Source organism: Aotus nancymaae, unplaced genomic scaffold, assembly GCF_030222135.1.
Source record: "Aotus nancymaae isolate 86718 unplaced genomic scaffold, 86718_ANA_hifiasm-v0.15.2.pri h1tg000057l, whole genome shotgun sequence".
NCBI lineage: Eukaryota > Metazoa > Chordata > Mammalia > Primates > Aotidae > Aotus > Aotus nancymaae.
Genome location: NW_026988471.1, coordinates 59552212 through 59570891, shown reverse-complemented (window position 1 = coordinate 59570891; position 18680 = coordinate 59552212). Strand labels below are relative to the sequence as shown.

Here is an 18680-nt window from a genome sequence, read left to right as displayed (position 1 = left end):
CCACTGCACTCCATCTAGTCTGGGCAAGAGACTGAGACCCTGTTCCAAAAAACAAACCAACCCACACAAATTAATACTGTTGGGAGCCGAGCAGTGGGCTTCAATACACGACACTCTCTTCTCTCTCTTGTGAGTTTAGGACACAGACGGAGTACAAAACATTTGCCTTATTACTAATAGAGCTCATTGGAAACAGTGGCTCCAAGTGTGCTCCAAGCAGAGCCTCTTCACAGTGGAGGCCACCCACAGGCACAGCAAAGCCACTGCGCAGGGCCGGAAGAACGTAAAAGGGAGGAGCCATGGGGTGTGGCCGCAATGCTCAGTTCTTCCCCAAGCCGACCGATCAGGTAAGCCACCCCTCCTGCTTGGACAGGGCAAAGCCCAGAGTGGCCTGGAGTTCTTGCAATGGGTGTGGGGAGGCTAGGAACCCAGGTTCCCCCATAACAAATATCCATAAAGATGACTGTCAGACTGTGAAGACTGGACATCCAGCCAAGGCCACGCTCCTGGGCACCAGACCAATATTTCCCATGGCCTACTGTACATCTCCACGTGGATGGCCATGAGGCAGCTCCGATTCAACACCCCCAAAACTAAATTCAGGAGCCCTCTCCCCCAGCCCTCCCCTGCTATTTCAGAATTGATTAATGACAGTACAGTCAGCCTTCCAATTCAAGGAAGTGGGCACTCTCCTCCACTCTCCCATGAATACAGTTTGTCAGCAGATCCCATCCTTTCTACCTCCAAAGTTTGCACCGTGTTCCTTTATGTTACTTCAGTTTACTCTCCCCATCTCTTAGATCACAGCAGGAGCCTCCTTACCGTCTCCATGCCTCTGTCTTTCCCTCTCCCTCTTGTCCGTGGGAAGTGGACTCTACCTATATTCCAACCTCATACCTTTTCCCCAAATGCAACCAATGCGCCTTTCACACAGCCCTATTACAATATCCAGTTTCCAAAACCTTTCCAGCCTTCCACCTCCCCCAACTTTTGCCTGGAAAACTCCTGATTGGCCTACAGCATTCAGCTCTGGGGTTGTTCTTCCCCAACACCATCCCTGACCAAGGCAGAATTAAGGGATCCCTCTGCAGTGCTCCCAAAAGCGAGCATAACCGAGATGTTTGTCCCCTAACTTTCCACCAGTCTGAGGGGTCCTTCAGTGTAGGGACAGGTTTAATATTTGTTTATGCTCTGGGTGCCTAGCTCAATGCCAGGTGGATGCTAGGGTCTCGATAAACATTTATGGAATCAATAGCCATGTCCCACAGGCCCCTTCAATTTAATCTTGTCAAACCCATAGCATCTTCTGTCTTTCCCCACGCCCTTCACCTGGTGATCTTGGTGCAGCTAATTGGTTAAAGAGCTCACAGGGAATTTAATGGTGCTTTCCCTCTAGTGTGCTCAGCTGGAGGCAGGCAAAGCAGGCTTCTCAGCAGGCAGTGAGTGGGCCATGCTAGAGGAGGGATTGCTTTGTGCAACCTCAGGGCCTCCTGCAAATCAGACTCAATCGCCTTCACTTCCTGTGCTTAGGGAGATTAGATACTGCCTAATCAACGCCAATTCTTTTTCTTTTCTTAATATTTGAAACTACCAAGTACCAGTTGCCATCCTAGTGGGTGGCTTTCAGAAATCCCCTTTTTTCTGGTGTTTGAGTTCTTGTGAGTTTCAAGAAACGAATCTATTTGGAAAGAACCTGCACATAGAAGTTCTTTTAACTGCTGAGAAGCCCTGGCAGGAAGTGACTTGGGATCTGGGTTAGACAGTTTTGTCTCACTCCAGGAGAGGTGGGAGTAATGAGATACAGTTGCATTAGGTGTGGGTGTGGCTTTAGATCATTCCTGTGGCCATCTCTCCACGTGTGGCCCACTTTTTAGATCTAGTCAGAGCTGAAATTAGGATGACTGTTTATGTGGTAGAACATTTATTACACATTGGTGGTGCACTCTGCCAGGTATTCCAGGAGTCCTGGGCTGGCAGAGATGAGCTTGATAAGCATTTTCATCTCAGTTTAATGTTATAATCTTTTGTTGTTGTTGTTTTTTTGAGACAAGGTCTCACTGTTGCCCAGGCTGGAATGCAGTAGTGTGATCACGGCTCACTGCAGCCTCAACCTCTTAGGCTCAGGTGATTCTCCTGCCTCATCCTCCCGAGAAGCTGGGACCACAGGCACGTGCTGCCATGCCTGGCTAGCTAATTTTTTTCTTTCTTTTTTTTTTTTTTGCCCACCTGCAACTGTCTTGATCGAGTTACAGTTTTTTAAATTATTTGTTGAGACAGGGTCTTCCTATGTTGCACAGGCTAATGTTGAACTCCTAGGCTCAAGTGATCCACCTGCCTTGGCCTCCCAAAGTGTTAGAATTACAGGTATGAGCCACCATGCCTGGCCCTATTATAACCTTAAGTGAACTGAAGTGCTCAGTGAAACTTTTTCTTTCTTTTTTTTGGCCAGAGACAGGATCTCACTAAATTTCCTAGGCTGGAATGTGGTGGCACAATCATAGCTCACTGTAACCTCCAATTCTTGGGCTCAAGCAAACCTCCTGCCTCAACCTCCCAAGTAGCTGGGACTACAGGCACATACCACCGTGCTTGGCTGATGTTTTCTTTTGTAGGACAGGGCTCTCACTGTGTTGCCCAGGCTGGTCTTGAACTCCTGGCTTAAAGTGATCCTCTCTCCTTGGCCTCCCAGTGTGTTCAGATTACAGGCATAAGCCACTGGGCCTGGCCCTCAGGGAGACTTTATAAGAATTCAATGAATTCTATACATTTCTCCAAATAAAACTGTTTTGAGACGTATACTTGGAGAAGGACTTGGTGACAAGGCAAGGGCCATGTATTTTCATACTACTGCGTAGGAGGTGGAGATCTTTTCCTCATTCTGGCAGGAGAGACAAATGCTGGCCTTCTTCCTTGATTCTTGTGATGTATTTTTAGAAGGGATGCCTAAAAATTGTGGGTCAAGCACCTGCATAGTGTATGACGTATGCTATTTCATGTGACTCATCATGCCTCAAAATGATCTCTTGAACTCCACTGTATACTAGGAACTTTTGGATTGCCTCTTTTAAACCATTTAGCAACTCTTTGGGGGTAGCTTCTGCTATTATCATCACCATTTTTTCAGAAGAGAAAACTGAGGGACTGAGGCATTAACTTCCACTATTTTGCATAGTCAGTGAGTAAGTGCTAGAGCTGGCAACTGAGACTAGGCCATTGGACTACAGAGCCTCTTAAACACTTCACTTCTTGTCATATGAGGTAAGTTTTGAGATTCCCACTTTATAAATTAGTAACCTTGAACCAAAAGGTTAGGCAATTTGTCCAAGGTCTCACAAGTGGTAAGAGATGTAGCTGAGGTATCTGCCTAGGTCTGCCTGCTTCAAAGTCTACAACATTCTCCTACCCCCTACTGGTTAGATAGTGGATATATTAGTTTAGAAGTCAAAAAGTATGTCCGGGTGTGGTGGCTCACACCTGTAATCCTGGCACTTTGGGAGGCCGAGGTGGGCAGATCACCTGAGGTCAGGAGTTCAAGACCAGCCTGGCCAACATGGTGAAACTCCGTCTCTACTAAAAATACAAAAATTTGCTGGGAGTGGTGATGCATGCCTGTAATCCCAGCTACTCAGGAGGCGGAGGCAGAAGAATTGCTTGAACCCAGGAGGTGGTGGTTGCAGTGAGCCAAGATTGCGCCACTGCACGCCAACCTGGCAACAGAATGAGACTCCTTTAAAAAAAAAAAAAAAAAAAAAGTCAAAATCTTATACAAGTCTTATTTTGTAAAAAAAAAAAAAAAACAAAAGTCCTCTGCTTTCCTACTTCTCATTCTTGATATCTGCTCCCTAGAGGCAACCATTTTCATCATTTTAAGACTTTTCTCCTACTGATTACTTACAAATTCCTAAATAACTTGCTTGTATTATTCTGGATTTTTGTCTTAGATATTTTCTACTCACTACCACTGAAGATGAGGATTTCACTCTCATACCCTGTCCTACCTCCCTCCCCCATTCTTCTCAATATAGTTACAATTTTTGCCAAGTTCAATATTCTCTGTTCTCTACTTGTAAAGACTATGTGAACATTCACAGCCAATCCATTGATGGCAGCAGAGGCCCATCTGGAGCGGCGGCTGCGAAGACACCAGCTACAGCAGGGAAGGTGCAGCCAGGGCTGCGTGTGCCACAAAGCCAGCAGGAGACTGGAACAGGCGGGAGCCCTGCCCACTTCTGAATAGGTGGGGCAGGAGCCTGACGCTCCTGGGCGGAGCTGCAGCCACCCAGTCATGGCTGTGGATCCAGGCATCCCTATGCTCTCCAAGGCCCAGGAAGCCCCTCTTCCCCGACAAGCTTGGACATGCATGCTCCTGCTGCCTGGCCTTTCCCTGCTCCGGTGCCCATTCCAGAGCAGAGCAAAGTTGTGGCCAAGCCTGGGTGCTGTCACAAGCCGGCTGGGTGTGCGTGTGCTCAGAGTGACACGGACATACCAGCCCCCTGCTGCCTCAGCCCCCTGCTGCCTCAGCCCCTCCAGACTTTGGGCACTGAGGAGCACAGGAGGGGGCCAAGGGGATGAGGGCAGCTAGGTACAGGCTTGCAGGCGCCCCTTGGCAGGAACAGCCTGGGCACCATGGATGACATGATTGATGGAGGCAGGAGGCAGACAGGCTCCTGGGTGCAAACGGGCAGGTGCCTAGTGAAGCCCCGGCTTCAAGCCAGGGAAGGGGGCTGGGGTGCCAGTTCCAGATGGAATCTGCGGCCCAGAGTGGAAACTTATGGTGCTTTTTCTGGGGCCACCCATACACCAAGCAGCACATACTTCCTCCTTCTGAGTCCATAAAAACCTGGGGCTTAGACAGACTCAGGCAGATGTTGGGACTACCAGGTGCAGGAAGGAGCTTGCCACTTCAGGTCTCTACTCGTCAGCATGAGCTGCCAGCAGAAAGGAGCTATCCACTCCAGGTCCCCTCTCTATTGAGAGCTGGACACCCATTCGCATGACCTGCCTGTGGAAAGGAGCTACCAACTTCAGGTCTGGGTTTCCTCTCTATTGAGAGTTGGACACCTGTTGGGGTGACCTGCCTGAGGAAAGGAGCTACACGTTTCAGGTCTCCTGAGAGGTGGCTCAATAAAGCTCCTCTCTGCCTTGCTCATCCTCCAGTTGTCCACATACCTCATTCTTCCTGGATGGGGGATAAGAACTTGGGACCCGCCGAATGGCTGGACTGAAAGAGCTGTAACACAAACAGGGCTAAAACACACCCCCTCACACTCACCATGTTGTGGGTGACAAGAGAAAGGAGCTATGGCCCTTTGGGGAGCCCAGACCTAGAGGCTCTCTGAGCGAAGACTGTGACCATCCTCTTTGGGGCTCTGCAGTCTGTGGCCTCTCCAAGCTTTTGGGCACCACTGCATTGCCTTCATCCAGACACAGGTGGAAGCCACTTGTAGTGCATCTGATCCAGTCGCAGGCTTGCATGGAGTGGGTGCCTGGAGCTGCCTGCCCCACCACAGCAGCCGGTGTGCTTTGCTGTGCTCAGTGGCCAGACCCTTGTGCTCAATTGCCCACACGCCCACACACCCCTCACTGCTTCATGCTTGGCTTGCCCTTGGCAGGCATGGGATCCAGGCTGGTAGTGCAAGCCGAGTGCAGCCTGCCAGGCTGAGTGGCCGGAATGAGCCCAGCAGGCCCAAGCAAGACTTGGGCAAAGGCGCCACCAGCCACAGAGGTTTCCTGCAGGAAAAGCGACACCTGAAGGATCCTGTGACACCATGTGAATGCTGTAGTTACATTTCCTTTTATTCAGCTTTTGGATTTCTCTGGAATATGTATCATTTAAAAAATTTTACTTGGTTATTTTCAAGCTCTTTGACAGAATCATTAATATCTTCTCACTGTGATCAAGCATATCAGATAAGCTTTCATTTTTTCTTTCTTTTTTTCTTCTTGGAGATATTCCTCCTGGATCCCTTTGTCTTTCTGGCCTGATGGGTAAGGAATGCTAAATAGCTATTATATTGGGAGATTAACTGTCTGTCCTCCCTATTTGAAAACCCTTGCTGATCTTTTGGAATATTTTCATGTTATAACTACCCTGTGAGGTTTGAAGGGTACCTGTTTCAGGTGGAAGAAAACAAAGCATCGGGAGTTAAGTGTCAGTTAAAGTTACACAGATGCACGTGACAGAGCCAGGCTAGAACTGGGCTCTCTGGTACAGTGCTCCTGCAGCCTGACACAAATGACCATTGTTGCCACTGGCGAGGCTCTTCTCAAAAGTTCCAGATCCCATGGAATGACATAGGATGGTGGGAATTTGATGCACACATCTCCACCTAACTTCTTTCATAAATAGGAGATGGAGTTGAACACTTGGCCTTTGAGTCTGCCACTTAATAGTTGAATTATGCAATTTGAAGCCAGTCATGTAATTCTTCTAAACCTCAGTTTCATCACCTGTAAACTAATAACAGTGCTATTAAAAATAGTGCTAAGATTAAGTACCATAATGTTTTAAAAGACACATTATAAATGCTTAGTAAACATTAAGCATTGTAAATGCTAAGTAAATATTAAGGTTAGGGTTAGGGTTTTAAATTCTAAAAGCTCAGAATTTAAATTGGTCATAGAGGCAAATAGTGCAGATGATGGAAGAAAGCCAGTCTCAATAATGGTAATTTTTGTTTAATTGTACAAGGTCACATCATTCCCAAATTCTCTCTATTTTTTTTTTTAAGTGAGATGTAGAACTGCAGTCCAGTATCCTTGAGTTTCTGGACCATGTTGGGATATTATATAAGAGAGTGGTGTACACAATCACATTTTCTAAATGAGTGGTTTGTGCATCTCAATTGTGCACATCTTTGTTAGTAAGATATCCTTGTCATCCTTGAGTTTACCCCAGTCCACTCTCTGAGCATCTTTCCATTTCTTGGCCCGCTGAAGTTAACTAATACTAAGATGAATACTTTCCAAATGTCCCAATTCATGCTTTTGGCTTATTTTTATTTGTTTATTTATTTTTGAGCCAGATTCTTGCTCTGTTGCCCAGGCTGGAGTGCAGTGGCGTGATCTTGGCTGATTGCAACCTCTCCCTTCTGGGTTCAAACAATTCTCCTGCCTCAGCCTCCCAAGTAGCTGGGACTATAGGCACCCGCCACCATGCCCGGCTAATTATTTTTGTATTTTTAGTGGAGACAGGGTTTCACCGTGTTGGCCAGACTGGTCTGCAACTCCTGATCTGTGATTTGTCTGCCTTGGCCTCCCAAAGTGCTGGGATTACAGGTGTGAACCACTGAGCCTGGCCACTTTTGGCTTTTACATTTTTTTTCTTTATTGTTGATTGACGCAAATGTTTTTTAGGTAAGAATTTTTCCTTGGGACAAAGGATTATCTATACTTCATCTACTTTTCCCACTTCTTTCATAATACCATGCTTTACAAAAGTGTTTGCTTTAACAGTCTGCAGTACAGAACAGACAGAAAAAAGAAAGATGACTAAGTTTGAGATGAACTTTTGGGAACTTCTAATGCAGTGTATTTCAAACTGCAGGTGATAACTCAAGACAGTTTGTAAAATCACCTTAGTGAAATCACAGCACTTAAAAAAAGGAAATAATCTTTATCACAGATAGTAAGGAAAACATTGTTTTGTGGTTTTAATTTTATGTGTATATATACATTTATTTACACACATATTCATGTATATATGGTATATGTGCTGGCTTGCAATATAAAATGTATTTCTTAATAAGGGTTACAGTCTAAATTTGAAAAACATGTCTTTTTTTTTTTTTTTTGTGAGACAGTCTTTCTCTGTTGCCCAGGCTGGAGTATAGTGGAGCCATCTCAGCTCACTGCAACCTCTGCCTCTTGGGTTCAAGCAATTCTCCTGCCTTAGCCTCTTGAGTAGCTGGGATTTCAGGTGCACACGACCATGCCAGGTTAATTTTTGTATTTTTAGTAGAGACAGGGTTTTGCTTTGCCATGTTGGCTAGGCTGGTCTCTAACTCCTGATCTCAGGTGATCCACCTGCCTTGACCTCCCAAAGTGCTGGGATTACAGGCGTAAGCCACCGTGCCCAGCTTAGAAAATGTGTCTTAATGGCCTCAAGTTTCGTTTGCCTTCTTGCATCTTCGTTCCTTCAATGGGCTTCTCTTTAAGATAATACTGTTTAAATTTAAAAACAAAACAACCCCACTCCCAAAACCAGACAAGGACTCATGTGTTTTCCACTTCAATGTTTTCTGGGTATTCACTACATAAAGATTCTTGAATAAAGGTCACTGTTTTTTTTTTTTTTTAAAGACATGGAGTCTCTGTCATCCAGGCTGGAGTGGAGCAGTGTGATCATAGCTCACTGCAGCCTTGACCTGCTGGGCTCCAGCAATCTGCCCACCTCAGCCTCTCAAGTAGCTGGGACTACAGGTAAGCACCACCACATCGGGTTAATTTTATTTGTAGAAACACTCTGTTGGCCAGGCTGGTTTCAGCTCCTGGCTTCAAGCGATATTCCCTCCTTGGTCTTCCAAAGTGCTGGGATTATGGGCATGAGCCACTGTGTTTGGCTGGAAGTCATTTTTCTCAAACCTACAACCTTGTCAGGGGAAACAAACAGGTAAACTGAGTATTACACAGGTCATAATAATTTAAATGTTAAAACATACTTGTAACATACTGAAAAGGTAGACTCTGGCCAGGGTGTCATGGAAGTCTGTAGGTAGCAGTAAGCCAAAAATGTCAGTAATCAAAGTTTGGCAAGGAAGGACCAGAAGCATGGATTTTTAAACACTATCCATTAAAACAATTTGGCTGGATTATATGGTTTGAAAGATGGTTTTTAGGCTAGGGGATTAAAAAGCAATACCTTTATTTATTTATTTTTGGAGATGGAGTCTCACTCTGTCTTGCCCAGGCTGGAGTGCAGTGGTGTGTTCTGGGCTCATTGCAGCCTCCACCTCCCGGGTTCAAGTGGTTCTCCTGTCTCAGCCTCTGTAGTAGCTGGGATTACAGGTGTGCAACACCACACCCAGCTAATTTTGTATTTTCAGTAGAGATGGGGTTCCACCATGATGGCCAGGCTGGTCTTGAACTCCTGAGCTCAGGTGATCCACCTGCCCTGGCCTCCCAATGTGCTGGGATTACAGACGTGAACCACCACGCCTGGTCCAATATTGCCCAGACTGGAGTGCAGCAGTACAATCTTGGCTCACTGCCACCTCTGCTAATCCCAGGCTCAAGCGATTCTCCTGCCTTGGCCTCCTGAGTAGCTGGGATTACAGGTGCCTGCCACTACCACCCGGCTGATTTTCATATTTTTAGTAGAGACAGGGTTTCACCATGTTGGCCAAGCTGGTCTTGAACTCCTGACCTCAAATGATCCACCCGCCTCAGCCTCCCAACATGCTGGAATTACAGGCATGAGCCACTGTGCCCAGCCCCAGTACATTTTATTTTTGTCTTTAGTGCTGTAACGTATTTGGATCCACAAAGAACCTGTTATGATGTTGACTTTAAAAAAAATTTTATCACAGCGTGGTAATTGTGTTAGTATGTTATATCCAAGGAGCAGTGAGTTGTCCCAATCAGAAATTTACACTCCAGAGATGGTCAGCTAGGAATTCAATCAGGAAGCCCACATTTCACAAGTGACTACTAGAAGCCCTTGTTATCCACAGCTCAATCAATACAGACTTTGCCAATTAGCTTAATAAATGTTAAATGTGTTTCCATTGGTGCAATGAACAACTTGCTAGTAATGTTAATGATGCAGACACAAGCTCTTGTGAATTCAGTACATGGATTGCCTAAAAACTAGTCACTGTCCATTATAATGTAACCAGCCCTGTAACCTGTACTTGTATGGATAGTACCCAGAGCTTGATCCTGTGTCCAGCCATTATTAGTACAAAGGACTCTGCCTGATCCTGATCAGAAGGGTGACAGAATTTTGCCCCCAGTGCCTGACAGACACCTCCAGTGGTCCTTTCATGAAAGGGTGGTCAGATTACCAAAAGGGACTGAAAGCTGGGACACTCCATTAAGCTTATAGAGCAGATTATATAAACTGTTGTACCATTGCTTGCTGATAAGTGTTTAATAAATGATTCTGTGTGATGCAAATTAAGTCTGAGCTTTGCTTTCATACTAAGTGGGTAGTGGATACCATCATCTACCAAAGAATCTAAGTGGTAAATGACAAAATTGTTTGTCACTGAAAAGGTAACTAAGTAAACACTTCTGGTACTTTTGAGTTAGTCCCAAATAACATCACTCAATCATCACCTATTTATCAAAGCAAGTTTATTTGATTACTTATTCCAGGCAAATAATGAGGTGCATGTGTACAACTAAGAAATAAGACAATCCAAATAAAAGGCAGGGTAAATTAATATGAACGACACAAACAGCTAGCTAGAATGGAACAGCAGCTGCATTCATTTTACAAAGCACTGTGGGGTGATATAGCACCATTAATCTCAAAGGTATCCTAAGTACTTTCTAGGATAAGTACATGGGTCTTTTTGTTCAAATGTAGCAATAGCTTAAAAACTATAGCAAGCTTGATGATCATCTTATGTTCAACTAATTCAAATATAAAAGTATATCCGAAAAGTTGTTTCAGAAAAAACAGAGGCTGGGCATGGTCACTCAAGCCTGTAATCCCAGCATTTTGGGATGCCAAGGTGGGTGCATCACTTGAGGTCAGGAGTTTGATACCAGCCTGGCCAACGTGGTGAAACCCCATCTCTACAAAAATGCAAAAATTAGCCGGGGGTGGTGGCAGACGCCTATAGTCCCAAGGCGCCTATAGTCCCAGCTACTTGGGAGGCTGAGGTAGGAGAATCGCCTGCACCTAGGAAGTGGAGGTTGCAATAAGCCAAGATTGTGCCACTGCACTCCAGGCTGGGTGACAGAGCAAGACTCCATCTCATTTAAAAAAAAAAAAAAAAAAAAAAAGAATTTGGGAATACAATTAAACAAAAATTACCATTATTGAGACTAGCTTTCTTCCATCATCTGTACTATTTGCTATTTAAATTCTAAGTTTTGGACGATTTAATAGGTTATGTAAACACATGTACAATTATAATTTATACAAGTTACTATTATTTTTTTTAACTAAAGCTTTTGTATTTATTGGTCTGTTTAGTTTGTTCTGGCCTGAACTACAAACATGGAGGAGCAAGAGAGGTTTCATGCTACAGAACTCAACATTTTGGGATCTTTAATAATTTATTCTATTTTCTACCATTTCTAATGATCATTCTAAACTAATGTACTCTGATAACATTGGGTTGAAATTGTTGAACTCAAGTTTGATCCTGTTAATGAATCTAAGTTATCATGAGGACATCTGTAAATCTGAGATTAAGCATTCTTCTAAATGCTGAGGACTTTACGGTTTCATCTTAAGTTATAAACTTTGAAATTTGGAATTCCAGAGTCCCTCATCAGCCCATTTTACTAGTTAGAAGTCACAGCACATTTTCAGTAATATATCACAGCAAAATCAAAGGGAGGAAATTATATAATATTCCAGGATTATTCAATCCTGGTGTCTCCTAACCACAACTTCCATACTTTTTTTTGGGGTAATGAACCACTTCGAGAAGCTGATCTAAACTATACACTTCTCCCCCAGAAAGATGAATGTAAACTAGAACTTCTTATACACAATTACAAAGAATTATCTGAGGGTTGTTCATGATTCTCAAGTTAGGAATTCTTATTTCAAAGGTGTGGAACATAGTGGAAAATAAGTTTAGCCCATTTTGATATTGTCCATCTTTACTTACTTGCTACTAAAGTAAGCATTTTAATAATGCTACTAAATTGCTGCTTTAAAACAAAGCACTCATTTTAAAAACACAGACTTTTAAAATTCATTCTCCTGGCTGGAGCAGTGGCTTATGCCTGTAATCCCAGCACTCTGGGAGGCCAAGGCAGGCAGATCACTTGAGGTCAGGAATTCGAGATCACCCTAGCCAACATGGTGAAATCCTGTCTCTACTGAAAATACAAAAATTAGTCAGGCATGATGGCACAGGCCTGTTAATTCCAGCTAATCTGGAGGCTGAAGCAGGAGAATCATTTGAACCCGGGAGCAGAGGCTGCAATGAGGTGAGATCATGCCACTGCACTCCAGCCAGGGTGACAGAGTGAGCTTCTGTTTTCAAAAAAAAAAAAAATCATTCTCTTGCCCCAGTTTTACAAAGTTGTAAGCCATGTACCTCTATCTCTCTCAAATTGGTTAGGTCCCTAAGGTTTAAGCTAGCAGATAATTGTTTTCCTTTCATATATATTCTCAAGGGCTACTTACTGAAAAATGAGCAAATTAAAATGTAATACCCTTGTGAAAATGAACATGTGTCTATATACTGAAGAACAGACTATTTGCCTTTATCAAATATGCTTCTAGGTATTTTTTCATACTTGAAAACAAACACAACTGAGCACGGTGGCTCATGTCTGGCTGAGGCACGTGGATCACCTGAGGTCAGGAGTTCAAGACCAGCCTGGCCAACATGGTGAAACCCCGTCTCTACTAAAAATACAAAAATTAGCTGGGTGTGGTGGTGGACACCTGTAATCCCAGCTACTTGGGAGGCTGAGATGAGAGAATCGCTTGAACCTAGGAGGCCAGGTTGCAGTGAGCAGAGATTGCGCCACTGCACTCCAGTCTGGGCAACAAGAGCGAAACTGTCTCAAAACAAAACAAACAAAAAACCCCACAAACACATGTACTTAGTGCCTCTGATCATAACATAAAATTCAGATCATACCTTCTCCTTTTTTACTTGGAACCAGTACAATGGAAGCTTCCCATTAAGTTAACGAAATGTACTGAAACTTCTACTTACTGGTCAGGATAGAAAACATTTCATTTCTGACAAACCCCACTATCAACTCCTCAGTTACCAAACAGGTTGAAGAATGCTATCTTTGAGGACTCTAATGTTGACTCATTCACATGTTGAATGTGCTCCTTAATCTAAAAGAAATGCCTGTGCTATAGTACAAGATTAGACTTGTTGCTTCCTTATTAAAGAAAAATTCTACTAGTCACTCGAAAGAGTCTATTGATATAACAGAGTAAACATGGATATGGAAGGAATTCCTAAAGAGACTTTGAAGGCTGATTTAAAAGCAAGAGATATTAAATGCGGAAGTGCATACACAAGTATATAAAATTTAATCAAATTCCTTATCAAAGTTTTCAAAGGTTGATGTCATGTGATAATTATTCAGTCCTTTCATAACCATTCACTTTTGCTCAAATAGAGTATTCGTAGAACAAATCCCAAAACATTTGAATAAAGGAAAGAGTCAGCTAAGACAACAGCTTTGCCAAGGAAGCTACAACTTGGTTATGTGATTTCATTCTTATCTTTTGCTGCTATATAAAAAGGGAATAAGAGAACAATCATTTCTTCCCTGCTGTTCTTTACTTCTAAGACTTTTCATGTTTTCCATGATAAAGGTAAACAGAATTTACATTTCAGAGACCTAAGGGGCAAGGAGTGGAACCTGGAGGATACTGCTCTCTGACAATTCAAGAATTTCAACTCTAGTAAAGGGCTTGCAAGAGAAAATGGACTGCTATTTCTCCACCTGCTAGATGGCATCCTATGAGTCCTATAAAATACACAACGAGGTATCTTCCCCACACTACTCAATGTACCATTTTGGGTTTTTCCTACTGAACCTACTAAATGCCGAGTGAAATCTGAAGAAGGTGATAAATACTAGCATTCCTGGCTGTGTAATCTATACATTTTCATTTTAAATATAATTCAAGCATAATCCATATTTAAAAAATTAGACTAAGGAGAGACAATAAAGGTTTTAAAGGTTTCTCTTTGAAAACATGGTATCTTACAGTACATACAAAAATACTCTGAAAATACATACGACTTCATTTACAAAACACTGAATCAACATATTACAAGAATTACATGGTTATGGATTTTAATAAACTGAGCATGCATTCATGAAACTTAAAAAATATTAAGAAATGCATTGAAAAAAGCAGCGTAAAAAAAGACAACTCATATAGTTAAATAAAAATTACAAAGGTCCTGAGCCAATTAATGGTTGGTATCAATGTCATTCAAAATGCCTTTAAGGTTTCAATAAAATCCACTGCTTATTTCTGCATGCCTAGTCCATGAAGAAACTATTTGAAGTTGTGGGGTAAATAATGGTCAGGAATTATCATGCCAAGTTAATTTTACACCTCAAAAATACAAGTTTGCCATACTTAAAGGTATCTTATTGTTGATGCTGGAATGAGTTGCTCCTCAGTAAAAAATACCAGTCAACTAACAAGAATGGCATGAAATAGGATATGTAACAATTTTACCATTCATATACTGACTTTCAGTATCCTGGTTATATTTTGATTTTTAATAAAGATGCATTTCAAAGGCCTCCATGGGAGGCAAAATATAGAGAATTTATGGTGCCCAACTCTTACGTAATCACTGGACTAATGTTCCCTGGTAACTAAGCAACATTTGGACAGAAAGGCACACAAAAAAGTTTAAATATTTCATGTGCCAATCTGGAAAAAAATAATTTAAATCAACAGAACAGACAGTACATCTATACAAATGAGGAAAGCAGAAAAGATACCTCACATTCATTTATCTGAGGTTTCACAAAGTGGCTTCAATGCTAAAGTAAATGTGTTAACATTTGGAAGATACAAGACAATTTTTTTGTTTTCAGCTGTTTTTTTAGGTCTATACAATGATTACAACATAAGACAAAAAAAAAAAAAAAAAACAACACACACACACACACAAAAAAAAAAAAAAAAAAGGAGTTCAGGACTTGTTATCAGTGTCCAAGTGGCCAAGAACTGGTTCCCATAACAAGCGTTGAAAGTTAAGGCAGTAAAACCCCCAAATGCAAAGCTGTAATACTGTAGATTGCAATTTGACAGCAGGTGATCCTCAGAGAAGTGTATGTAGCAATCAGTAAGAGAATGCTACAGCATCTGCAGGTCAAAGTGTGACAGTTCAGAAACCACTTCAAGGTTAATGAGGCTGAAGGCTGTAACTTTCACCATATTTCATGTATGACAGCCACTTCTATTTGAAAAAAACAGTGGCTGCATCTATGCCACTAAATGATTGCTTGTTCACTTAAGAGAGGAGGCACTGCTTTTACCGATTAAGGGTCAATCGAATGGAATTTTTGATGACACGGATGTTATTTGCTGGAACTGGAGATGATGAATCTGGTAGTTCTTTACTGGGTAGTCTCTATTAGAAAGAAAGAGAAACAAAAAAGGAAAAGCACACCATATGTATTATAAAGGCCCAGCTAGAAAGTCACTCACAAAAAAACTCTTGAGTTTTTCTCCCAATCCCTCTAGCTCCTGAACAGTCAAGTATGCAATGAATACTTCCTTCCAGCGTTCATAGGGAACTCCTGCTTTCGGCATGACTTCTTTTTACAGTCAGAGGTGAAAAGCAGAGGGCTAAGAGAAAGGTCAGAAGTGGCAGGAGTGTGAAGATGTACACGATCAGGACAGTTAGTTTCTTGTCAAGAGATGACTGCTTAATTCTCCTCTCGTTTTACCTTGGCTAAGCCAGTATATGTATCATATCCATATGCATTAAAACAATTATGAACAATTTGAGATATACAAAGTAATAGAGAACAGGGCAATACTGACTTAAATGACATAACCAAGTCTCAGATATTATTACAATTTTGCTGCAATTGTTTGGTGTAGCCAACTTTCACTTTAGACTTGATATATTTAAAAATCCATATGTCATTTCACTCTTTTGTACTTTAATATCCATCTCAAAACTTTTTTCCACTATCACATAATTATACATTCATATTTTTTGTATGAATAATCTTAGGTTACAGGCTTAAATTCTACAACAAATAGCCTGTGAGTATTCTATTTTGCTTTAGAAAAGCTACTACACTGTGGAGAACCTGGCAGGGTAAGAGCTGATGATGAGAAGCACTTTACTATTTAATGGGAGGGGTAAAAATAAGCCATTCTGTTCACTATAAACTCAGAGAAGGACTTTGATTTACACAAGGCTGCTTTTTGAGTACTTGCTTTTTAGCATAACATACTTAATAATACTACATATTATCATAAAAGTAATTCTTCAAATAATAAACATTTAAATTACAATTTAGGGGCTTTTAGCTCATGTTTTAAAGGTATTTACTATATATACCACTACATTTGGTTCCTCTAAAATATTAATACATGTAGTTCCTAATTATCAAACCTATGTTTAGACAGTAAGCAGTAGTACACAACAGAGATATACTACCAGGTACTTGGTAAGAAATTAATATGCTAAGCATCCAACTGCTTCTTTAAAGATAAAAAACAAAGGGTAAACATAATCTAATTAAATAATAAAGTTGCCTTAAACTATTCCCTTTTAGATTTTTGAGATACATATATTCAGAACTACATACTTTGCTATCTCCAATCCCAACCCCAACTACACTGCTAGTCTTGAGGACAGGGACAAAATCTTTCCTTTTCCCAGTGCTAGGCTCTTAATAAGCCTTTTGTACTTGTAGATTACCTATGAGTTTTTACCTATGTACTGTACCTATGAATAAGACTGTTACCTTTTTGCGAGATGTGTCAATAGTAGGAATAGGCATAGATTCCCCTCCAATGGCATCCTAAAAACAGAAGAATCAACACAAGTGAAAACTAACTTTCCTATATGCAAACACTTATTTCTACTTAAAATAAAACCTAACTAAAACCTAACAGTAGATCTAGTCTGACCTACTTTCTAATATGGCACTTTTCTTGATACATGGAGCTTTACAGTAAATATTCTGAAGCACACTATTAATATATTTACCACTGATTTTCTTTTTCTTTCTTCAGCTGTGCGAGGGTCCTTAAATGTTGATTCAAGTCGAATAAACTAAAATATAAACATTGAAATAAATTGCTAGTATGTATCTGCAAAAACCATACAAATCTATATAGACTGGAAGACTAATTAGTGGTTAGGCTATTATAAAAATTACTATAAACATGGGTTGGTAAGAGAAGATAATTTAAATCAGATTGACTTCAGCTGCCACTGTTAATGTCTACAGTTTGAGTGATCTTTTTGGTTAAATCAATTCAGATTCTAACAAATACAGTTTTACCACCACCTACTGGAAGCAGGGCATATTAACAGCCAAGAAATGAGATTTCGTTATCAATAATGACTTCCGTAAGTCAAGGAGAAACTCAGACCAATCATTCAAATTTTTAGACACATTAGTAATTTGATTTTAGGATGAGCAATTAATACTGTTCCTTTAAGGTTTGGGTAAATATTCTTTTCAGTCAACTGCTAACAGAACACCAACAGCTATGGAAAATTGTTTCTTTAGTATTAAGTTTAAAAATATTAACTACTGAATCACCACTAAAGTTGTAGCTTTACCTTTTCTATGTCTTTCAATCTCTTAGAAGTCCCATCTATGGATGGGGAATGGGATCTCTTGGGTGTAACAGTCTTAGTTATATTTGACATTCCATTCAGATGTGGTTGTCCCTGGGTAGGGTTGTGGGGTGTTGTGATTCTAGGAATGACATTTCGCCCTACTACAGTAGGAATGGTACACACAGCGGTGGGTGACACAGCTTTTACTGTAGAGTCAATTTCTGAAAAGGAAAAAAAGGATTTTAATAATTAAACATTTATGTATATAATTTTCTTCTTTTCTTGAGACAGGGTCTCTCATTCCCATCACCCAGGCTGGAGGGCAGTAGCTTGATCACGGCTCACTGCAGCCTCTACTTCCCAGGCTCAGGTGATCCTCCTGCCTTAGCCTCCCAAGTAGCTAGGACTACGGGCATGTGCCACCATGCCCAGCTAATTTTTTGTAAATAGAATTATTAATAATACAAGTTTAGATACCTACTTGCACCAATGACTGGAATGGAGAGTCCTTGGGCTGGTGGTACACTCAGTGGCTTCTCCACAATTACAGCAGTAGGCTCAGCACTATTCCTAATGAAAGTGTTAAATTATCATCAATAAATGATTTAAATAGTACTTTTTTCCTCTTTTTTGAGAAAAGGGCTCACTCTATTGCCCAGGTTGGAGTGTAGTGGCACAATCACAGCTCACTGCAGCCTCAACCTCCTGGGCTCAAGTAACTCTGCCACTCAGCCTCCCAGGTAGCTGGGAATATGCTGTGTGCCCTCATGTCTGGCTGATTTTTAAATTTTTATTCTTGTAGACACAGGATACCACTATGTTGCCCAGGCTGGTCTTGAACTCCTGAGGCTCAAGCAATCCTCTTGGCTTAGCCTCCCAAAGTGCTGGAGCTACCACGCCTGGCCCCATTACTTATTTAAAACACTTCTAATAACAATTACAACTGCCTTCTTTCTTTTTTTTTTCTGACATGGTACTGTTCTGTCACCTAGGCTGGAGTGCAGTGGCATGAACACATGGCTCACTGCAGCCTCAACCTTTTGGGCTCAAGCAATTCTCCCATCTCAGCCTCCGCGTAGCTGGGACTATAGGCGTGCACTACCATGCCGAGCTAATTATTTTTTTTTGAGACAGAGTCTCACTCTTGTTGCCCAGGCTGGAGTACAATGGCACGATCTCGGCTCACTGTAACCGCCACCTCCTGGGTTCAAGCGATTCTCCTGCCTCAGCCTC

General features: G+C 41.7%; 1 protein-coding gene and 1 long non-coding RNA gene across 2 annotated transcripts in view; one reads left to right on the top strand and one right to left on the bottom strand.

Moving 5' to 3' along the window:
• LOC105734422 (uncharacterized) overlaps positions 1-8420 on the top strand; it is an 82959-nt gene extending 74539 nt beyond the window's left edge. Inside the window, exon 5 of the long non-coding RNA XR_010337939.1 lies at positions 8302-8420. This is a non-coding gene — a long non-coding RNA (uncharacterized LOC105734422). The remainder of the gene's footprint in view (positions 1-8301) is intronic.
• A 5416-nt stretch (positions 8421-13836) lies between these two features.
• PAPOLG (poly(A) polymerase gamma) overlaps positions 13837-18680 on the bottom strand; it is a 43621-nt gene continuing 38777 nt past the window's right edge. The window contains exons 18-22 of the mRNA XM_012477247.2: positions 17929-18017; positions 17448-17668; positions 16866-16931; positions 16621-16677; positions 13837-15266 (exon numbers count right to left, since the gene is read on the bottom strand). Of these exons, the coding sequence (XP_012332670.1) occupies positions 15168-15266; positions 16621-16677; positions 16866-16931; positions 17448-17668; positions 17929-18017 (532 nt within the window). The 3' untranslated portion in view covers positions 13837-15167. The remainder of the gene's footprint in view (positions 15267-16620; positions 16678-16865; positions 16932-17447; positions 17669-17928; positions 18018-18680) is intronic.